The sequence below is a fragment of the Xiphophorus couchianus genome, unplaced genomic scaffold (genome assembly GCF_001444195.1).
Source record: "Xiphophorus couchianus unplaced genomic scaffold, X_couchianus-1.0 Scaffold1000102, whole genome shotgun sequence".
Classification (NCBI taxonomy): Eukaryota; Metazoa; Chordata; class Actinopteri; order Cyprinodontiformes; family Poeciliidae; genus Xiphophorus; species Xiphophorus couchianus.
The window spans coordinates 152,301-176,500 of record NW_020963015.1 but is presented as its reverse complement, the minus strand read 5'-3'; the positions used below and the strand labels follow the sequence as shown (position 1 = coordinate 176,500).

Genomic DNA, 24,200 nt, shown 5'->3' with positions numbered 1-24,200 from the left:
TAGGTAAATGAGGAAAAAGTTCTCAATCTGCCAGTGGAACATTTTAACTCATGTTATGGGAAAATGTCCAATTATTTCACTTATAACTTTTTCATCAATATTAAGGAATTATTGACTTAAATCAAGCTCCTATGTTTTGCTGAAAAATCGCGTGTTAGTTTCATCTTAACTCAAGTCAACTAAGATATTCACTTTAGAAACTAAACCAAAAAAACTTGGTAAGTTTTTGTGTTTTTGCAGTGTAACAAGATGGATAAAGATTTTAAAAAACAAAAACAAATTAACAATCCTGCTTGAAAACCTGCTGGAAGACTTGAGACAAAATAAAAAATAAAATACAACCATGTTTGACTTTACCTCCACTCTGTTAATGTCTGAATAAAAAACACTTGGTTGTAATGTGGAAAAATTCACAGGTGTGAATACTTTTACAAAATAAAAAATAAAACAAAATAAATAAGTGCATCAACAGTTCAGATGAGGATGCTGCCATCATCTGCTGAATAAAATGAGAATCTGCTCCATATTTCAGTTTCTGTCTGCTGCACAGGAGCGCCATCTGCTGGTCATCTCATTTAAACCTTAAAAACAATAAAATTTATTTATTTTAAATCAATGTCAGACAATCCGAGCTTCCTGATTTGCTCGCACTTCCGTCTCCTGTAAAACCTGTAAACGTCTCAGAAACTTTATAAATACATATAATAATAGTTCACTGTTTTTTCTAAATTGGTGATAAATTATGGTTCCGTTGCCTTCATGTTTTTGTGTCTGTTTTAGACAAACATGGAAAATATTTTTAATTAGAAACAAATTATGAGAAAAGTTTGGTTCTATTTTTTTTTTTTTGCTCTTAAAGGTGAAGTAATTTTTTAAGCCCCAAAATAAAATAAAAAAGAAGCTAAAAATAAATCAATTGAGTTTTGAATTTTTAAAATGACCATAAAAATATTAACATGCATTTTCTGCATATATTCAAAAATCTTCTTCCTATAAAGCAGTAGTGCTAAGACGGTAATTTGGTTTCTGAATTATTTCTGTTGGACGTAAATGAAAACGTAATTTAATGATTAATTTATTTCAACTGAAGCTGGGATATTGGTTACATCTTAAAATGGACTATTGTGTGGGCCATAAAGTATTAAAACTCATTGATTTTATGTAATATTCTAATTTTGGGTTTCAGCCGTTGTAATCATCAGAATGATCAGTTTCACACACAGGGGCGGTCCTAGATGAAGTTCACCAGGGGCCCAGGGTTTTTTCATGGAGGTAGAGAACGAAAGAATCCAAACATTCAATATGTTGTTTTAATATGTCAGGTGGTTGTAGACCTGGCAGATAAAAACAGCCGAACCTAGCAGTGCAACAAATAACTTTTAATTAATTGTTAAAGTACTGAACTTGTGAGTGTACGCTTTTGAACTCAATTATTAAAATAAGAAACGTTTTGAGGATATCCTAATTTACTGAGATGTCCCTTCTCAATGGAAATAAATAAACGAATAAATATAAGGCATAAAGGCAAAACAGTTATAATAATTCTCCAAAAATAATATTTTTTAAAAAGCAGTGACTGATCATTAATCTTAGTCAACATGTTTCTTTCTTTGGCCCACTAAACCCCCAAAAGGGAAGAATCTTTAAAAAGGGGGGGAAGGCTCAGGCGCTTTTATTGTGAAACCTGTCCTCGCCGGAAGTTGACAGGTAGCATCTCAGCCAGTTTACGTTCCCAGTGAGACTGTGGAGCGTCCAGGTGTAAAAATGTTGCCTTTATCTATCAAGGATGATGAGTACAAACCGGCCAAGTTCAACCTGCTGCTCAAACTGTCCGGGTGGTTCAGGTAAGATGAGCGCTGCTAGCAGCTAGCCGCTAGCTGTGAGTGTTAGCCGGAAGCTAACCGGTTAGCCTGAACAGACGCGTTCCTCTGGCAGCTCAATCTGCTTCAAACTTGTTTTTATTCAGCTGTCAGGCTGTAGACTGGCTGCTTTTTACCGCGGTTTGCGTGTTTGTGTCTGACTGTTTGGAGTTTTTAGTCCCTGCTTCCTTCGTGGGTTTATTTGTTGTGACTGCATGTTTGTTTCTGTTTGCTTTTCAGGTCGATTTTAGCTGATAAAACCTCCAGGAATCTTTTCTTCTTCCTCTGCCTCAACCTCTCATTCGCCTTCGTGGAGTTAACCTACGGCATCTGGAGTAACAGGTAGGCTAACAGCCCGAGCAGCATCTCTGTGTGATTTCTGTTCTCTGGATGTGCCACGTAAGTGTTAGCGGTGTGTGTGTGTGTGTGTGTGTGTCCGTCATCTTTAATCTGAGACGCTGCAGTAACTCAAACTGCGCATGACAACAGAAACTCCTCCGCTCATCAGATATTAAAGCTTTTAAAGGAAATGTTCGTCTCTAAGTTTATCCCTCCATCCTGTCCGTGTCCGTTTTAAATCAAGACAAATAAAACTTCACATTTGCAGCTAAAAGTTAAACTTTAAGATGTGTTTGTAAATTTCCTGTAATGTGTGCAATCACTTCCTGTCAGAACTGAGCAAGCTCTGCATTGGTGGCGACGTTATCCTGCAGTGCATTAAGCAATAGATGGTATAACAAAATAAAGCAAAGTCCTAATGTGGGTGGAAACAGAAATACTCCTGACTGCACAGGCTGAACAGATTAAAGTTGTTTCTACATGTTTGACCAAGATTGTGAAGCTTAAATGCAGAGTTATAAAATAAATGTGTAATTCGGTACATTTATTTACAAAAAAAGGTTTAAGTTAATTCAGCTGAACATTTATCCAACTTCAACAATCCAGAGACATTAATAAAGTTTTAGAACCTTGAAGAAGTTAAAACAAAAACAAATGGACATAAAAATCACTAAAGTAATAAAATAAATGAACAAATTAAATAGGATGAGGATCAAAATATACAAGTTATAAACCTAAACTATAAATGGTGAATAAAGATAACAAGATATTCATGATAAAATAAAATAACATTTCAATATTTATGATCAAATATAAAATAATGGCAAAAACAGTCAAATCAAATAGACAAACACCATAAAATGATTAAAAATAACAAACAATTAAAGCCAAGAAAGTCTTAAAAAGCCAGAGTGAATTAATCTCCTCCTCTTCCTCCGGGTCCAGTTTAGGTCTCATCTCAGATTCCTTCCACATGTTCTTTGACTGCACCGCCCTGCTGGCCGGCCTGGCTGCCTCCGTCATCTCCAGGTGGAGGTCCAATGACAGCTTCTCCTACGGGTAAGCCCCGCCCCCGTTCCCTCCGCCGCTCTGAGCTCGGCTGCTCTGGTCTGATCGCTCTGCGTTGTTTCACTCCCAGCTACGTCAGAGCTGAGGTTCTGGCCGGCTTCGTCAACGGACTCTTCCTCATCTTCACCGCCTTCTTCATCTTCTCAGAAGGAGTGGAGGTGAGTGTGATGACATCATCGCAGGTCGGACACATGACCTTTCAACCTTTTGGTTTCACCCGCGTCGCTCGGTCCGGATCTGGATGCTGAGCAGCTGAAACAGTTTTTACTCTTAATTTTTAGCAATCAGACTGTTGTTAGGATGCGTAACCGTGGCAACAAGGTGCCGTTTGTAGAACTTGGTGCAGCTGATTAACATCTTAAAAACTCCAAACAAACTACGAAAGCAAAAAACAGGAAATAAATCAATCTAATGTGGAACCAGCAGAGGAAGAACAGCGCCACCCAGTGGAGGCAGTTCAGCCATCAGCTGGTTGTTGGAGGAAAACGTTTCCATGTTGGACTGAAATCATGAATCATTTCCTCCAGTTTTCTGATTTGTCTGTCTGTGTCAGAGAGCCTTGGAGCCGCCAGACGTTCACCACGAGCGGCTGCTTCCTGTTTCTGTGGCCGGCCTGCTGGTCAACCTGGTCGGGATCTTCGTCTTCCAGCACGGAGGACACGGACACTCGCACGGGGACGGAGGTAGTCCCACCTGGAGATGAGACAAACCCGCCGCCAAGCTAACGAGTCGCTTTCCTAAAATCCTAAACCTGTCGCTCCGCAGGTCACGGTCACAGCCACTCTCTGTTCAACGGCAGCCTGAGCCACGGACACGGAGGACATGGAGGACACGGACACAGCCATGATGGACACGGACACAGCCATGATGGACACGGGCACAGCCATGACAAACACGGAGATCATGGACACAGTCACGGGGGACACGGACACGGACATGGAGGACACGAGGACTGTCACAGTGAGACAAACGTCCGTCTCCTCTCCGTCAGTCGAGATGTTTTCAGAGGATCTGAACTTGTTTTTTGTTCCTCAGATGAGCTTCAGCGCCCAGGAGAAGGATCCAGCAAGCAGATCCTACAGGGTGAGGACACACACACACGCACACGCCCACGGGTACACACACACACACACACACACACACACACCCCCCTACACACACATCAGGTTCGATACCGATATCTGAGATTTAGTATCGGCCGATAACAATCTGATATGGAAAAACAGTTTAACTGACTTACAATGTTTGTTTTTAAACGCAGATCTATTTACATATCTCTATCTTTCTGTCTCTATGTCTAGATCAGAGCTTCTCAGGCTTCCTGCTCTGCATGTTTTAGATGTGTCTCTGTTTCAGAACAGCTGATCCAAATGATTGCATGACCTCTCCTGCAGGCATCAAGTCCTGCTTATCCTGTTAATCACCACAGATTCAGTCCAGGTGTGGCAGCAGGGAAACACCTAAAACATGCAGGGCCTGAGGGCCGGGGGGCCGGGGGGCCGGGAGCCTGAGGGCCGGGATGAGAAACTCTGGTCTAGAGAGACACATGGATATCTAGATTGACATATCTATATCTAAATCTGCAGTTGGATCTCATGGTGTGTACTATTACTTTCTTTGCCAATTGGAGTTGCCGTGGCAATGTAATTGCGTAAGTGGCCGACCCCCTGCTGTCGGGATGAATGGAGGCAGGTTTTGAAAAGTCCAGAGAATCGTTTTGTTTTGAGGATTTTCTGATTCGTCGTTTCATCTGGAAACTTCGTTTAGTTTTCAGTCTGTGGAGAAATCTGTGACCAGAACCAGAGACGGTTTCACTCCGCTTGCCTCCAAGCAAACCAAAGTTTGAGAAAAAACCTTGATGTACTTAAGAGGCAATTTGATTTCAAATTGCTTGATTTTGCCACCGGGGGGCGCTCTCACACCACATTGGTGTAGCTGCTGCCTTCACAGCTGGTTGGAACTGCAGCAGTTCGATGTTTGACCTGAATTTATTTTAAAATATCTTCTTTACAAGCAGAACAAAGAAGTTTTATCTGAAAGGTTTGTTGATTTAAACTGAAAAGCTGCTCAGATTTCCTGTTTTCATCGATGAATAGAAAAACCCTTCATTGTTCCTCAGCAGGGAAATTCAGAGCTAAACATATCCAGAGCCATTCAGTAAAACTGAAGTTTATGGAAGTTTATCTATTATGTAGATTAATTGGACAAAGGTTAATGTTTTAACACCTTTATTTCTCGTAATTATAATGATTTTCTGCTAACAGAGAATAAAAACAAAACATCTAAGACTAGAATATTCCATCTCCTGTTTGAGTCCAACAAAGAAAATTTCAGCCTTTTCTGCTTGACTTATCAATACTGTTCAGAGCTGATCTGTTGATTATTGTTTTATTTACAGATTTAATGATTGGAAAGTAAAAGCTGCTTTTAAACTCCCTTTAGAGGAGATCTGGTGGGATATATTTGTTGAACGCAAAATGTATTTATATATTTCTTGCACAATTTGGGTCTAATTACGGCTCTAAATATGTTGTTCCTTCAAACATTTGGCCTTTTTTAGATTCTCTATTCTCCAGTTAATGATTAATCGATTACTAAAGTAGTTGACAATTATTCAATAATCGATTAATCACAATTAATCCGATTATTTATTTCAGCCCTAGTTGTAATAATGGTAATGAATCATTAATTGTGCGTAAAAGCTGCGTTTTGGTTGCGTTTCCTTCAGTTTGTTGTTTGAGTGGATGACGGTTTCTCTGCAGGCGTCCTCCTCCACATCATCGCCGACACTCTGGGAAGCATCGGCGTCATCATCTCCGCCCTCCTGATGCAGAAGTACGACCTGATGATCGCCGACCCCATCTGCTCCATGCTGATCGCCCTCCTCATCGGAGTCAGGTGAGCTGACAGGTGGGCGGAGCCTCAGCAGGGAACCAATCGGCTCTCTGAGCCTCCAGCGTCCGGCCGTGTCGGGTTGTGATGAGGCGAAGGGGAACAATGGAGTGAGGTCACTTCCTGTTCAGAGGGGAAGCTGCTGCTTTGGTTTGTTTTAAACGTTGAGCTGAAATTCCTGGAGACTCGGAGGGAACCTGAGGAACCGCCGCCGTCCCTCAGAGTTCCTTCACTCTGGACTTTGGTCTTCCAGATGTTGATCATCTGGAAGCTGGAGAATAAAAACATGATTTCTGAAGCTCCAGTTTCTAGAGGATAAACATCTGAAAATATAAAGTTTCACTCAGAAGCTTTAAGGTGAAGAAAAGATTCACAAAACAGCGTTTTGTCCAACCATCAGTCTGTTCAATTGTCCATTCGTCCAATTATTCACCCATCCACTTGTCCAGTTGATCCAAAGGTCCATCCATCCAACTGTCCATCCATAATTAGTCCAGTTGTCCGTTCGTCCAGTTGCTCATCCATTTGTTCATTGATCCATTGGTCCAGTTCGCTGATCCGTCCCAGATTATTCTGTCCAGTTGTTCTTCCTTCTGTTCAGTTTATGGTTTTTCCATATTTTCACCTGATCTCTCTGAGAAAGTCTAAAATTCATTGTATACTTTTGCATTTATCCATAAACAATCACTCAAAAATCAGTGGAATAGTTTATTTAATCTTGTAAAAATGTATAATGTATGTGAATCATGTATAATGTTTTTATGGTTAGTTAAATAATCTGTGGATCTTCTAATTTTAACCTCTAATGACTCCAATAATCAAACCAGAAGCTCAGCAGGATTTTCTATGATTTCTGATGAACAACCTGAAGCCTCTTCCTGTTAAAACCAGTCGACTATTGACCTTAAATTCTCCAATGATCCAGTTTATTGATCATCAGAAGACCTGCTGGGTGTAAAATGATCGATAGATTCTCTTTAACGGCCTCCAGGGCTTCGTTAGCGTCCAGCACAACGACTTCGCAAACCAAGATAAGATATTGATCAAATTCATCTCTGAAGACGGATAATTAATAAATCTATAAAATACCTCAGCAGCACAAACATCCTCACCTCAAAACAACTCAGGTTTCCACTCAGGTTTCCTCCTCAGCTTGAATTTTAACTCCATCCAAACTCAACATGCGTTTTAACCGAAAGGTTCCCAAACGTTCCCAACATCTTGAGCTTCTGAGCCTCTTTTAAAACCCAGAGACGACACTAAAAACATGGAAACATCAACTGTTTCCTCACTTTTATTCACTAATCAATAATTATTTCATTCATTTAGCATAAATACTGCCTTACAGTCTGGTGTTAGCTGGCCACGAGTTCTTAAGGTTTTTTTGTTTTGGACAGAAATGCTTGAGGAGCCAATCAAAAAGAACAACATGTCAAATTAGTTTTTGTAATTTATATTTTATAATACTGATTGAAAAACAGAGTTGATTTCATAATAAAAAAATTATAATTTAAAAATGTATGATTCAAACTTGTATTCATTTTAGCGCCCCCTGGTGGCTCCCTTTGTAATAGCACAGCTATAAGCAAACTATTCATCCCATAAATTCAAGAGCTGACTGATTTCAAAGCTCTGACATAACTGGATCTATTAAAGAGGATCCATTATGTAAAATTCACTTTTGTGTGTTTGTACGTCAGATTGGGTTCTTACTGCTTCTAAAAACAATCCAAGTGATTTTAAAGAAATAGACATTTTTTGGGAATAAGTTCATGTTTTTTCGTGTGGAAAATTAGACGTTTTTAAAACCTCCCGATTGAGTAGCATTCAACATTTACTGCTGCATGTTCTGTACAATGGCTGCTGGAAAACACGTTTTGTTGTTGACTTGCCATCCAGAGACCTCTTGCTGCATTCTTCCTGATTGTGCAGGAGGCTCCACCTCTGCTTTTCAACGATGTACAGTTGAATAATTGCGCAACTATTTTCTTGTGCAAGTGTAAACATTGAGTTATGGGGGCGTGGCCAGCAGCAGCTCGTTTGGATTTAAAGTGACAAGACGCCTTCAAAAGCTCCTCCTCAAAGCAGAACTGTGCAGACGTGTTTTGTGTAGGCCACAGATTTATGGGTCTGTAATATCATAATGTGTCACGTTTTTAAGCAAAGGCGGCTCAGAAAGCGAGAATTTTGAAGATGATGAAAGCAGGACTTAAACCACATTAAGGTTTTTTTTATTTAAAAATCTTTCTTTAGATCCCTAAAAACAACCAAAGCTCTACCTCTGAAGGCGACGAGTAGAAGAAACCCAAACGGGTTTCCAGGAAACATTGAACCGCCTCAACATTGTAGCTTCTACAGAACTTCAGCAAAGATGAAGGAGCAAACTTTGTTTGTTCTGCTGCAGGTTGGATGTGTTTTAAAACACCAGAAGAAGAGTTTACAGCCTGTATCTTCAATCTAAACTCTGCAGATGAAAACACACGCTGATGGGTTTCCTCTCAGGTTTCAGCTCTGCAGACTCATTCCTCAGACCTGAAAGCAGGAAAATCAATCCAAGCCCTGATGGCGGCTATGGAGGCTGGTTTCCACTAATGTAAAGAACGCTCAGCTCGCGGTTAATGGCCGTCCTGGAGCCGTGCTGCGTCTCCTGACCAGCGGTCGGGTTTCTCCGAAGCTTCGGCGATAAATCGAGCCGCCGTGATGCAGTCTGACGGCTGGAAGCGAGCGGAGCCGCATATTTCAGGACTCGGCAGAGCGGAGCTGTGGTCAGCCCGGAGGCCTTCACCCGACTGCACAGATCAGCTTTCCGCAGCTGGAAAGTCGGAGTCACCGCGGTGCTAAACGCCTGCAGATGTGGAGAAAGCCGGACCGAACTTCAGCTGAAAGTCTGGAGATTCTGTTTCGATCCGTTATAATGTTTTACTGTGATGTGCTCTGACCTCTGACCTCTGACTGGTCAGAACAGGAATCATCAGTAGTTCAATTCTTCAAATCGCTGATCTTCCCGCCTGTCGGTTTCAATAATGTGAAACCATATTTGTGTGATGACGTATTTTATAAGCTCCGCATTTTGATTTAGAAATATCCAAGATGGCGTCGTGGAAGAAGCACTCCAAAGACGATGGTGCAGAGATTCAATCACAAAAAAGGATGAAATACCGTCAGCATCCTCAAACGGTTGACCTCACAGTATTCAACTGGTTTGTACTTTGTGATTGACATGTTGCTTAGTAATGGCGGCGACTCGAGCGTCGATGCTGCAGGTAACGGGATGAGCTGGTTGCTACAATCGGTTCCAGCAACATGTGACATATTTGTGTGACGACGTACCCGGTTCGTGGTTTCTATTGAAGAACTGTAAAATGGCGTCGCGGCAGAAGGTTCCAAAATATGATTATATTTCACAAAATATACGATAGTAGGCCAGTTTCAACATGTGGAGAGTTTTTAATCACAAAGAAAGGATGAAATATCTCCAACATCCTCAAATGACTCATTATGGGTTAGGATAACGGGTATTTAAACTCATTTATAATGATGGTTACAAACATGGTGCCTTTTTTTAATTTAAGAGTTTATTTCCTAACTCAGGGAATCGATAAGTGATATTGATAATGGAATTGGTAAATCCTTATTGAGTCCCATCCTGACCTCTGACCCTCAGTGTGGTGCCGCTGCTGAAGGAGTCCATCGGTATCCTGATGCAGAGAACGCCGCCGTCGCTCGACAACGCCCTGCCAGAGTGCTACCAGAGGGTTCGTACCTGACGATAAGCCCCGCCCACTAAAACCCACCTGTTCAGTTCTTACTCCAGCTGTAGATCCGGATTACGGGCGTGTCTAACTCCTGGTTTGGCGCGTCCAGGTGCAGCAGCTGCAGGGAGTCTACAACCTACAGGAGCCTCACTTCTGGACGCTGTGCACGGACGTTTACATCGGGACGTTAAAGCTGCTGGTGGCGCCGGACGCAGACACCCGCTGGATCCTCAGCCAGACGCACAACATCTTCACTCAGGTATCTGGACACGAGTCCAACACCTGGAGCAGCTGGAAGAACCAGGAGAAACTGGTTCAGTTCATTCACGGTCCTTTAATCTGAACAAGTTCACTTAAATTTACACATTTTTAACAGACATTAATAAAGTTACTTCTACATGTTTGTTAAGGCCTTCATGCTAAACTCCAAGCACGCTGCATTACGTGCTCTGTGTTAGCTCTGTTAGCTCGGTTAGCTCTGTTAGCTCGGTTAGCTCGGTTAGCTCGGTTAGCTAGCCTCCTCCTCTGCATCTCAGACAGAAAGTATAACAGCATCTGGACGAGGGAAGCTAATTAGCTGCGCACCTTTTTGTTTAAGATACAGCTAAGGGGTGTATGAATGCTCCAAATGTTGGTTTACACATCTGCCTCTAAAGATATTAGAAGTATTTTGATACCATCTAGTGGTTGGAGTGTGAACTACATGGGATAAACTCAGTAAATAATCTCAACCCTGAGCTGGATTAGGCAATAAAACATATTTAAGTTTACTAATATCTTCTACATATGATATATTAAAATAAATGTGACCAAAATTTCTAAAGTTATTTCTGGTTTTGGGTTTGAAGCTTTTTAGCGACACTCGGCAACTAAGGAACGTAAATGAGTAATTATTAGTATTAAGAATTAATAGGTAAAATTTTAAAACTGGTAAATAATGTGGATGCATCTTGATAGTTACTTCAGATTACAGCATATATAATGATTGAATTAATCACATAAGTGCATACCATAGTAGAATATTATTTTACTGTGATCAGGTGATAAAAACTAGTCAGGAGATTTCAAAAACTGCAGGATTAAAACCAGTGATTGTTCAAAAATACACATTGAAATTAAATTTGTAACTGATTTTCATTTAGAAAAGCTTAGAGCTCGTTGGACTGCGCAGCAAAGGACTGTAGCATTTTTCTGTAGTTGAAACAAGATGATAAAAAAAGCAATGGTTGCTCAAAAACAAATTTTGACTCAATTTCAAAGTTTTGTTTGAACATTGGCTGAATAATAATCAACATACTGGGATTGAAAAGTCTTTCATTCATGAAACGGTTCAAACCTCCATTTGTTATAATTTCTATATTTTAAAATATTGGCTGGTTCTTTGTTATTTTTACCCATCTTCAGGTCCATTGTGACCCCAGATCTCTGGTTTTCTCTTAAGCTAATCTCTGTGACAAAGTGAAGTTTTATCTGTAGCAGCTAGTTAGGGTATTTGCTACTTTCAGCCTCTCGGTAGAACCCCGCTCACCGTCTGTAAACCAAACTTTACTTTTCAAAATGTAACCTAGAAGATTTGATTTCTAAAATGAGCAACTAGCCTGAATTAAGCTAGCATTAAAAGAACTATGAACATGAACGATTCAGTTCAGACTGAACTTGGAACCAGTTCCTAACGTTGGTTTCCTCTGCAGGTCGGCGTCAGACAGCTGTACGTTCAGATCGACACGGCCGCCATGTAGAAGCTCCGCCTCCTCCGATCCTGGGACCAATCAGTCATCTGCTGCTGGGTGACCTTTGACCCCTCTGCAGAAGGGAGGGGTGCGGGGGGACACAAAGAACTGATGAACTCAAACGCCCCGCCCACGTTGCTGGTTTTATAAATAATGTACTGAGTTTGGTGGGCGACTCGTCCGCCTCGCCCCTCCTGCCCTTCTCTTTGTTTGTAGCAAAGGATTCTGGGTAAGTGCCTTCATCAGAGACAATCTGAGCCCCTCCCACTATTGGTGGCATCACACCTGGCGTCTGCTGATTGGCTCAGTGTAATGTCACCGGGTTTTTTCTGTTTTTTTTACTGTGCCAAACCATGTGACCAAATCATGTGACCTGTTAGTGGGATTTTTTAAACTGTAATAAATCAACTTCTCTGCTCATTTATTGATTTTAATCTTTATTGACGTTTACAAAATGGCTACAGGTGCATCAAAGTTTGTTTACACTGCAAAAAATAAATCTCACCAAGTACTTTTGTCCAGGTTCTAGTGCAACATGGGGCTGAAACAATTAATCGTGATTAATCAATTACTGAAATAATTGTTAGTACATTAAGTGCAAACATCTTAATGTACTTGAATAAAGACAAAACTAACTTACAAATACATTTAAGACAAGTAAATACTTCCTTACGTTTCACTGATTATTTAACTAAAAGCAAAACATTTTACCGATATGAGTAAAATCTGCCAGTGGATTTTTATCAACATTTAGGAATTATTTACTTGTTTTAAATTAGTTTGTAAGTTAGTTTTGTCTTATTTCAAGTTTACTGAGGAGTTTGTTCTATAAACTGGACCAAAATAGTTGATTTTGTGTTTTTGCAGTGAAGCTGTTTTGATTTAATGGATTTTATTTCATTTCACTGATGATCGAGTTCGTTGCTCCTGTTAGACGGATTCTGTTCCGACCTCATCCAGGTGAAAGTTCCCGGCCCACCGGGTCGGCCGCTGTTAGGATGTGTAGGTGGAGCTGTCGATCATGCGCAGGTGCTGCAGCGCGTCCGGTTCTGCGTTCAGGCGCAGCATGTCCACCTCCAGCGGGTGGAGCCGGGCGGTGACCACCAGCGAATGGAGCGGCCCGCCCAGGTCACATGACGCCAGCTGGTGGAGCGTCCCGGCCCGGACCGCCTGGTCGTCGGCGCCGAGCCGGGCCAGGCCGACGCACACCGTGTCCTCCGTCACTCCTGGACCGGGACGGAAAAGTAAGGAGAACATCAAAGTAGATCCATCAGAAACAGGCGTGTGTGGCGTTTTCTCAACATTTTGATTAAGAATGAAACTGTATTCATTGTTAAAATAAACCTCCAAATAAAACTGAGGTTCAGTTTTTCTTTAATGCAGCGCTGAAACGATTAATCGATTATTCCAACAAGTAACTATTTTAGTGATTAATCACTAACTGAACAAAGAGGCACATCTGTTGAAACAGCAACATATTGAGAGCAGAAATCAGAAACAGAAATCAAAACTACAAAAATAAACATCTTGCATGTAAATTTTAAAAAAAACTTTATAAATGTGAAGTTTTAGCTTCACTTGGTTCAAAATCTGGGAAAAAACCTTTTGCTATGAAATTATTTATCTGCTGAATAGAATAGAATAGAATTACTTTATTCATCCCAGCAGGGAAATTATTTCGCAGTTACAGCGTAGAGACAAGACATACAACAACCACCACTGAGCAGCAATGTAGACAAGATAAAATAAGAATAAAATATAACATGCTGTCAATATAAAAAGCAGCTTAGAGCAGTCCTTGCAAAGATTCAAAATGCAGATACAGTATGTATATGTAAATATATGTACAGCAAGTGCAGTTGTGCAAATTTGGACTGATTAGTCAGGCAGAAAGGATTGAGTTTCTGTTTTTATTTAGATTTCAGTTAATTTATTTGCTATAAATTAAGCGTTCGCTGAAGACATGCTGTTATTACAATAAAATGGTTTTCTTTTTATTTATTTATTTGCATCTTTTGTTTTTAATGTTGTTAAAAAGGCTTAAGCGATAAATCTGTGCAATGCCAACTTTTATATCCGATTAATCGTCTGAACAGTCGATTAATCGATAATTAAAATAATCGGTAAACACAAAATGGCTGAATCATTGCTCTGGAGGATCAATCAACAGATGATTGATTGGTTTTTGATCAGATCATGTTGGACTCACCCAGCTCCTCCTCTTCCTCGCTCCTCCTCCTCTCGATGATCTGAATCAGCTGATCTGCAGCCTGACTGACGGTCATGAAGCGCGGAGGCTCGTAGATCTTCTTCCCCCTGAAATCAATAATCAAAGTGTTGCTTTCAAACCGGGAGAATGGGTCCAGTCCTGGTTCTGGTCCGGTCCGGTTCTTACCTCATCATGTTCTCGATGCTCTGCTCTTTCACTTTAATATCTGACAAACAGAACAAGAAACATTTAGAAGAAACTTCAACTTTCATTGTGTTTTTACTGCTGGAGTCAAAACAAGCCAAGACTGAACATCTGTTGTTACTTTGGTATTTAATAAATTATCTAATTGCTTACAGATTAATTTTTAAGCATTTTTCTGAAAACTTGTTTTGCAGTCAGTTCATCATCTTCAGTCATAAAATGTTTGGTAAATAATTATTAATCATCCATAATTACAGTTTTATTTTGGAACAAGTTCATGTTGAATATATTTATAGAAATTATGTTTACAAAATAGTAAATTGATTGTTTTGGAAAATCTGTGTGGATAAAGCCAGACTTTAGCTAACCTCATTTTAAGCTAGCTTATCTAAACCAACTTTAGCTTAGCATATATTCAATTAGCTTACCTACTCTTACCTTAGCTAATGCTATACAAACTGGTAGCTTAGTATGCTAAAACAGGTTAGCTTAGCTAACTTTCTCATATTGTACATGAGCTAGGCTAATGTGAGCTAAGTTAGCTAAACTAAATGTATTTTATGTTATTCTAGAGGTGGGTTGAGTAACTGATCAAATTATCAATCATTTCGTATTTATAAATTACATCATCAGACGAATCAAAATACAAAGTGGAAATTTTAATGTTTTTGATTCATATAAATAACGTAATGACAAAGTAGCAAAATCAGGCAAAAGAAAATTTTATCCAAATAAATTTTCAATATAAAATGTATGAAACTTTAACAAAAACTGTAAGTGTGTGTCTGGTGAATTTCTGGTTAAAACATGTTTGTTCTTGATTCAGTGAAGTTGCTCAGATGAGTCCAGAAATGTTCCTCAAGATTACAACATAGTAGAAATACTCGTAAAAGTACATTTTTCCAAAAAGTTACTTCAGTAAGTATTTACTACCAGCTCTGCTCTATTTTAGTTATTTAAATCACCTGAGTTTAGCTGAGTTTGAACTTTCATATCTCTTTATTAGAAGCAGCTCTGCCTGCCAGGAAGGAAAATGCACAGAAATAAAAATTGGATGAAAACTTTTGCACAGTAATTATCTCCTGATGTAACCACATAATGCATTAGACGTCCATTAACCCCCTGCAATAAAACAACCGGCTTTCTGTAGAGATGATGGATGAGCGTCTTCACTCTTTATTGCCTTATTCTTTTATTTCCTCTAATGAATATTAACAGCAGAGAGACACCAGCAGGCCCTCCACCTCCATGCAGACTGTTGGTTTAAGGGCCTCAGGGGCCCCAAGTGACTGATGGCGACACCTGGGGGGTTTAGGAGTCACTCGCCGCTCAAATAGAGGATTATGTTTGGTATGGCTCATTAATTTTTAGCTTTTCTAATCTAATTGTGTTGTTATTTGTCTAACCTGTGTGTATGTGTGTGTGTGTGTGTGTGTGTGTGTGTGTGTGTCTCACCCAGCAGGCAGAGTGTGTGCAGTCCAGCTGCTCTGTTTTTACAGATTTTGTCGTAGAAACTTTCGGGTTTCCACGTTTCCGTCCAAAACACCACCGAAACCGTCTCCCCGAAGTTATACAGCTGGAAAACCCCAGAAAGGTCAGAGGTCAGCTGTTACCGCTCTGTTATTATAACTATCATTATAGTTTAGCTTTATTTCATTTATTGTTTGTCTGATTCATTTAGTTTTCTTTGGTTTTTAGTGTTTCCTGGTTTTTATTAGTTAAATAGCATTTAGTTTTTAGTAGTTTTGATTTTTTTATATTTTGATTTTTAGGTGCAAAATTCAAAGATTTCAAATTATTTTGATTATGTTACATCGATTGTGTAATAAATACTCAACAACTGTGTAAAAACAAACATTTCAATGATTGAAAGTGAGTCTTGTGTTTTCGCCCCTGGAGCGAAACGGTGGAAGAAAAATCTATTTAACATCAGTTTGAAAGGCCAATAAATGGATTAATAAACACAAAAACGAAGGAGATTATATCTATCATTTAAGTATGTTGTTGTTGTTTTATAAACACATGATGTAGTTCCAATTAGTTACAGGTTTTTTCCATTAAGTACTGTTTTTATTTATGAAAATGTGTTTGTTATTTCATTAGCTTTAGCTAACTGTAACGACCTTGGCTTAAACCTCCTAATGCGCCGTGTCTTCACCTTTGTCCAGAACCTGGAGGGGTTTCCCCCCTCTGACAGCAGGGGCCGACTGAAGCGCCTCATTAGCATATCCTGGCCCTCATTAGCATATTAACTACATCCCAGCGGAGACGCCGTGTCAGCGTTAAATCTGGGAGAGTGTGTGTTGGTGTGTGTGCTGTGACAGCTGGGTCCTGCTCTCTGATTGGTCGCTTTGACAGCTCAGTTATTGATGAGGTCACATTAATTTGATGCTTTCAGTGGCGAAACGCTAACACAGTTTAATGAGTTTCATCAGGAGCAGATGGGATGTTTTAGGAAACGTCCAGCCAGCAGCTCCTGGTGCCAAACGCAAACCGTTTACTCAAATCTGATGGTTCGTTTATGTTACTAATTAATGAGACTTCTGTTAGAACGGTTTACGACCCCAAAGTGACCCGCACGCGCAGAAGAACGATGATGTCACACAGCAGCTCTGTTTGTGGAAGTAATAATGGCCGCCGCCGTTTATGGATCAATTTAAAGTTTGTTCAGCAACGGGAGCCGACAGCATCGCAACAAAATCATAACAAGGAGAAAAAAGCCGATAAAAAGAAAAACCAGCTAAGAGCAGCAACGCTAGTGATGCAAGTTATTGATGAGTTAATCTGAAGTTGATTGGTCTCATCGATCGACTAATTATTAACTGATAAGCAACCATTTTCTTAAAAAGCTGCATTTTCTCCTGTTTTTGAGGGCCGACCATCGTTCCATAACATCAGGGCTAAATCTTTCAAAATATGCCGACTTTAACAAAAAAACACTAAGCTAGAAAAATGTAGCTAGAATAAAACTAATTTCTAGAACACCTGGAAAGAAAATGTCTGAAATTAAGCTCAAAATGTGTTTTTTTCTAACAAATGTTTTTGTTTTTGCAGAAAATTTGAGATTACGCTCAAATTTTTAGTGTTTTTTTTTCCCAGCAAATTTTCAACTCAGAAATTTCCGTATTTTTTCTAACAAGTTTTTGACTTTTCACATTCAGAAGTTTTCTTTTTTCTAAATAATGTATGAAATTAAGCCCAAAATTTGAGGTTTTTTGGCAAAAACACTCTGCTTTTTTAATCTACACTAAATGTAGATTAAAATGACAAAATTACAAAAAATATTTTTGTAATTTTCTGTTTTTATTACGTAAAGCACCTTAAACCTTGCTGCTGAAATGTGATGTACAAATAAACTTGCCTGATTGATACAACGGCTCTGCTGCCTTCTATCAATCAGTCAAGTTTATTGTAAAAGTCGTGTTTGTTGAAACTTATCCTGAAACAAACCCTGATCGTGGGTTTGTTCCCTGAGTACTGACTTGCAGGCTGGTTGATGGGAGAAGTAAAGTCACCTGCAGGCCGCAGCAGCCCACTGCATTCATGATGGAGGCATTATGGATGACCCTGTATGGTATCCCAGCATTCGCCGCTCTGAGGACAAGGTCGCTGTGAGTCGTGGCTCTGCAGGAGAAAACAAGATTTAGAAATTCAGCTCAGCAGTCAAAAAAACTACTGAGGTTTTTTTGAAAGGTCAGAAGCATAAAATGTTTAGTTTTCCTCCTGAAAAGCCCAGAGGAGCAGAATTACAGAGTGATGCTCAGATGCTGAGGTCACACACCGGGGGGAATCTCTTCAAAAGAAACATCAGAAACTTTTCATGTAATTCCTCAAACTGAACGGAGTTTCTGAGCCAAACTGCGCTCTGCTCTGTTATTAACTCTGAGGAATCTGGTGGTTTTTGGGAGAAAAGCTCAGAAACAGGCCGGAGCAGCTGTGACATCAACCCTGCGGCGGCGTCGGGTTCTGCCGTGGCTCGACGTGCTGACGCAGCGGACCTCGAGTCGGTGACGCCGCTCACCCGAACGGGTCGCCCACCACCAGGAAGGCCACGTCGGTCACATCTGCGTCCTTCAGGATCTGGTCGGCTCCCTGCTCCACCAGATCCCGGTCCGCCAGGATCAGCTGCTTCCCGTAATACTCCTCCTGGGGGGAAACACACGGACCGGGTTTTTACTGGTGTCTGTACAGCTGATGGTCCTGAACTACCCAATGAGAATGTCTTTAAATAAAACAAATACTGATTAATTACTAAAACCTCACTAATATAAGATACAGCAAAAGCAATTAAATCAGCCACAAGTTGTACAGAACATATGACCAAAACAGTGGTAATGTGAGGCTAAACTTATTTGCATATAGAGCAGATCTTCTAGTCACACTACTAAGTTAGTTAGTAGTACTAACATAACTGCTAATAATGCTATCTGCTAAGGCTAGCATTACTTTTAGAACCCAGCTAAAGCAGCAAAAACAATGGTAATAATAGGCTAACACACATAACAAATTTCTACTCTTACTGCTAATAATGATAACTGTTAAAGAAACAATATTAAAGGCAACTGTTAGCTGCTAACGTATCATATAAAGAAGCTAAAATACTACAAACACAATTCTGAAGTAGCTAAACGCCAAGACAAGCACCAAAGAAAGAAACCTACTAAATTATTAACACATCCAGCTTTTTACTGAAGTAACTGCTAACAATGCTACCTGCTAAAGAAACTACAAAACAATAAAACTGAAATAAAAGACACAAACAACTGAAACATAAATGAAAGGGTTTCTATAAACAATAATAAATATTAATCATCAATGTGACAGGTTTAGTCACATGTGTCATAACAAATAAACTGACTGCAGTAAAAGTTTACCTTCCAGCAGAAAACCTACCCAAAGCACACAGCCAGAGATATGTTGTTAGAACGGCCTAGTCAAAGTCAGTATCTAATTTGAGCCAGGATATAAACAGTTTCCTTCAGACTCTCCATCCAAGAGAAAGGAGCTAAAATCGCAGTTTATTTAACATTTGAAAGAGGAAGCACTTGTAGCTGTAACTGTTAAATACACGTCTCCGCCACACTTTTAAGATATTTATATAAAACAAAAATATTAGAGAAGCATTCATGATTTACTTTCTATTTCACGACACTAAACCTACTCAAACATCTTTCCGATCTTTCTGGTTGCAACGTGAACAAGTTTGCACGGATCTGTATTATTTTCGCTGCATTCCGGTTCTGGGTTCCGGTCGGTTTCAGTCCGGACTCACCAGCGCTTCTTTCCCCACAGTCAGGATGGAGGTGTAGGCCTCCAGGTAGACCCGGGAGCAGCTCTTCACCGCCCGCAGACCCTTCACCGTGATGTCGGTGGCGTCTCCGAGCCCCAAGCCGATCAGGTACAACATCCCGCCGGCTCCGATTCGGAAACTTTTCACCACACGGATCCAGAATAGCTAAATATTCACGTCCTGACACATTCACGTGTTCATCTCACCGAACTAGCCCTCAATACGGCATGCCGTTAAATGTTTACAGTCACGACAGCTAGAGTCGCAATACGGCCTAACTGCCTCGCACTGCGCCGAACTTTATTAGCAAAACCGAGTATTTAAAAATAATCTTCCCTGACTGCTGAATTGAGAGCGAATAAAAATAGTTTTGACAAGTTTGTTAGAACTGTATCTTACCTTTAGATCGGCTGACAATAAAATGCTAAAATTGTTTAGCATGTCATCTTTTTAAACATTGTTGGTGCTGTTTGTGTATCAAATCTGAATGGTTTGCAACATAAAGTCTGTCAGTCATAAATGTATAATAAAATGTATGAGGGCCGATCTAAAGACTTCATGGTGGAAGCTGAAATTGTAATATATATTTTTAATTAACATATTTTTACTGTCAAAAAACCCAGTCTAGTTAAAATTTTATGACATTTAATTATTTTTCATCAATACACACAAAAAATCTAAAAGTAAGTCCAAAATATGATAAATCATGAATATAAACTTAGACATTATGAAATATACATTCCAGTGTATAAAAGCTTATTCATTAATACTGTGATTATTTTAACAAGTATGTGCAGAAAGTGGTAAACGTGTGGCCCGGGGGCCATTTGCTGCCCTCTGGATGATTTTATTTGGGCCCCAAACTCAATGGAGGCATAGGATGGAGACGGAAACTTTTTAGAGACTTTATTAGACTTTTTTAGATTCCCATTTATTATCAACGTTTCTCAATTCGTCTTAGCTTTGAAGAAATATCGGCCTGCTTTTACTCAAACACAAAGCATTCAGTATTTTTTTATATTTATATGAACTAATACATTTTTGTCTGTAAAGTACCAATACCTCCACATAACTTTATGTTTTGGTCCATCTGATGGAGTAATTTTTAAATATGAAATAATTTAAGTTTTGATAAGTTACTAGTACTTTAGTAGAATTTTACCAAATACCTTCTGACTCTTACTTGAGTATTTTCTTGGATGGCTACGTTTTATTTTTACTTGAGTAAAACTATGTTGAAGTAGTGCTTCTCTTACTTGAGAACTATTTTTGGGAACTTTACAATCACCTCTGATGATTGTTTTGAGGATAAATTTAACAAAAATGAAAACATTTCAGTTCTATTTTCAGTTTTAAGTCACTTAAACAAAAGAAAATGTTAAAAATAATTAAATTAATTTGTTCTGCTGTATCTACAATTGAAATAAATGTTTATTGACTGTTTTTACTCATCCTCCTGTTTGAGGTCACATGGGTATAAATGTAATGAACTCTCTCTCCCCTGCTGCTCTTGGTCATCCTTTCGTTTCCATGGCAACGGTTGTCGGCAGCACGGCGTGTGAAAGTGGTTCTGAATGAGTCGGTGGGAAAAGCTGCTCTCTCTCTCGGTCGCCCCTTGTTGCGGTAAACAAGCCTCCGGAACACGTGACTCCGCCCACATCCCCGCCGCCCCGTCGAACTGGGAACCAGTGAATGACTGGGATGGTGGAGGAGGATTGCGGCCTTTTGTTGCAGACTTTCAGGGTTTGTTTGGCTCCAGTCATCCAGAGAATCGACGCTCCGGTTCTGTTAACCGTTTCTCTCTTCGGTTCTGGGTCCCGTTGGGGGATTGGATCTGGATTCTGGGTCTCAGATGAACCGAATCAGTTCAGAATCATTCAAAACCATCAATATCTGTGGGTTTTAAAAAAAACAGCAAACATTTACTAAATAAAAATCATAAGAAATCCACGAAAGTCTGGATTTAAGAGGTCAGAGATGGGATCTTATTCCTGTCTGCTAAAACGGTATAAAGACATGATGTGCAGGAAAAGAACAACAACAAAAATCCATTTATTTAACTGTAAAATTGTGACAGGACAAATCAGTAAACTATAAAACAAATCAAAAGTCTTCATTTAATGTGAAGTGTCAGTGATTTGTACATTTTATATTTGTACATTCATTTTATAGGTTGTTTTGTTTGTTTTGAGAAAAACTGTTTTTGCAGAAGTTAAGACATTTTCTTTTACAGTAAAACTTAGTGAAATAATGTTTTACACTGTAAAACATTCACTTTTACATTGTAATATATAAAAAGACTCATTTTTATTTTAGTTCATGGATTTTAATCGTAAAATCAAAATCATTTTCACTCATTGTTTTACAGTTTAATTCTGGCAAACACAGCTACCAGTGTTTAGTTGTTTAGTTGTTTTTTTACAGTGAATATTCTAGATTTTTTATGGAATATTTCTATAGTTGACTAGAAGGTTTGCACGTCAGGTTTAGCCTCTTTTATAATCTTATTTCTGATAAATTAAGTAAATCCAGCTCTGTGATTTATGATTTAGCTGTTATTGGTTTAATTGATTATCTCCTCCCGTTTGCTGACCTCCTGGGGTCGCCTCGCTGGGGTCGCCTCGCTGGGGCAGCAGCTGAGGCCCTTTGGCCTCTTCAACCTTTTCTGGTCAAAAGAAGTTAAAGTTCATCTTTCATATGATGCTGTTCGATATTTGGGCTTTTTCCAGATAAAACAGAGCAGGTCTACAGTCCGGACCGAATGTCAGTAAATCTGGACGTAAACAATGACAGAAAATGATAATCCTGAGCTGATGAAAGCAGTCTGTGTCAGTGAACCATCACATCCCAATCCCATTATTCCCAGTTCAGACTCCACATAAAACTGGCTTCTCTACAAAATGCTACACAAAAAGGTTGTTGCTATTATTTTTTGCTTCTTTTATAAGTTTCATTCATCTAGTTATGATTTTCTGACAATACTGTCGGCTCCCATTGCTGAGTAAACTTTAAAATTGATCTATAAACAGCGGCGGCCATTATTGTTTCTGTAAACAGCGTGACGGTGTGACGTCAACGTTCTTTTTCTCCGCATGCGGGTTCCTTTGGGGACGTAAACAGAATTGATTGTTGGGGTCGCATTTAATTAGCAGCACATACTGTCGCAAAAAACTAAAATAATAATAATAAAAATCTGATTTTAGCAACAACAACAAAAAAAAATTGTGATTTGTCATCAATGGTTGCTATGTGAACGTAGCCTGGTAGAAACTGGTTGTTTTATTCAAGCTGGTTTTCTTTTAAAAGGTTGATCTTCAGATTTACAGAACCTGCTGGAGAAAAGAGAAAAACTCTGCAAACAGCATCGAACTGATGAAGATTTAAAGTTGCACCCAGGATCGAAACTCTGACATCCTGCCTGGTGAGTATCACAGATCTGATGTGAGGTCAGGCCTCAGACAGAAACAGGATTAAAACTGATAATCAGGATTAAACCTGTTTACTGTTTGGGTTTAGATCTGACCTCAGATCAGCTGCAGCAGAGATCAAATATCTGACGAACCTCAAGTTCAGCTTCTGTTGGTACAAACTGTCCTGAAGTTCAGTTTCATGGGTTTCTGTCTGCAACCTGCGGCTCCTGGGCCACAAGTGGATCCTTGGCGCTTCCACAGCGGCCCAGCTAATACTCTGGAGTCGAAATGTTTCAAACTTACAGTTTAACTGTTAGTATGAAAACAAATGAAAGGAAAAAAATCTCATATTTATATCAGATTTTTATTCATTATCAGACACTTAAATGTGTCATTGTTTCTGTTTCCAGCTTAATTTCAGATGTTATAAACCATTTGTTTCTGAATTTCAGGCTTCAGCACTAAAACAGGGAAACATCCTGTGTCAAACAGATGATTGTTGCTGGTCCAGCTTGGCTGCGGATCTGTGAGAAAATCTTTAAAGTGATTAAAAACAAAAGTCCTCAAAGAAACGTTGGAAGGGATTTGCATATTTCCACTTTAGAGAGAAGAATAAACTGTAATCTCTGATTTCAGATTATCAACAGCTCATAGAAACATGAGATAAAACTCAAACCGAACAACATTTGGTTACATTCTTCATGGTTTCTGGAGGTTTCATACAATTATGTCAGCTTGGAGGAATCAGGGATGAACCATCATTCATTCATTCATTCATTCATTCATGGATGGATGGATGGATGGTATCTAAAGTAGCATAGTTATGGTAAATAGAGTAATTGTGACAAACGAATCCAGTTTAAATCAAACTGAAATCCGTCTAAACACATGAAGCCAATTGGACGTAATAATTAGACTCTGAACTTCCCGGCTTCGTTTGGGTTTTTCGGCAGAAAGAAAATCCCTGTGACTCGTCTCTCTCTGAGGTCATTTTGGAGGTTGAGCTTTCTGCGACCCCCCGGGTTTAATGTGACAGGATGTGGACGCTTGTTTTATCTCCCAGGGCGTTCCTGCAGCTTTAATTACGACCCTGAGGCCGACGACTCGCTCCGCGACACGTTTGGGCTGGACGGCGTCTCTAACCGTCAGAGGGGATTTCACACTGAGGCTGTTCACGGATCAGCTGTTCCTACTGACAGAAATAGAAGCAGGGCTGCGTGGACAGAACCACGTCACAGGAACACAAAGCCACAGATGATGACAGAACTCTGCTTTTTTAGTGGAGGGCACTAAAAAAGCAGAAACTTTCACAGGATACAAAACAAAATTTATCTTTGAAATTATACTTCAGATTTAGTTGGACTGAGGTAAAACTTTCTCTGAAGATTTTGGGAATGTTTTTATAATCAAAAGGTGTTTAACAGCAGGTTAGCAGATCTTTTAC

The 24,200-nt window shown here is 39.6% G+C and overlaps 2 protein-coding genes across 2 annotated transcripts; one reads left to right on the top strand and one right to left on the bottom strand.

The window, feature by feature from the left end:
- The first annotated feature begins 1,685 nt into the window (after positions 1-1,685).
- slc30a7 (solute carrier family 30 member 7) lies at positions 1,686-12,063 on the top strand. Its single transcript, XM_028012006.1, has 11 exons — positions 1,686-1,844; positions 2,100-2,201; positions 3,144-3,257; positions 3,337-3,424; positions 3,820-3,949; positions 4,032-4,226; positions 4,302-4,349; positions 6,029-6,164; positions 9,823-9,913; positions 10,023-10,172; positions 11,605-12,063. Exons 1-11 carry the CDS (start codon positions 1,765-1,767, stop codon positions 11,650-11,652), a joined length of 1,182 nt encoding a protein of 393 aa, XP_027867807.1. The 5' UTR covers positions 1,686-1,764; the 3' UTR covers positions 11,653-12,063.
- Positions 12,064-19,581, bottom strand: dph5 (diphthamide biosynthesis 5). Its single transcript, XM_028012007.1, has 7 exons — positions 19,329-19,581; positions 18,078-18,202; positions 17,572-17,680; positions 15,512-15,632; positions 14,039-14,078; positions 13,853-13,959; positions 12,064-12,869 (listed from the first exon to the last, which is right to left on the bottom strand). The coding sequence occupies exons 1-7, from the start codon at positions 19,461-19,463 to the stop codon at positions 12,637-12,639; spliced, it is 870 nt and encodes a 289-aa protein (XP_027867808.1). The 5' UTR covers positions 19,464-19,581; the 3' UTR covers positions 12,064-12,636.
- Between the last annotated feature and the right edge of the window lie 4,619 nt (positions 19,582-24,200).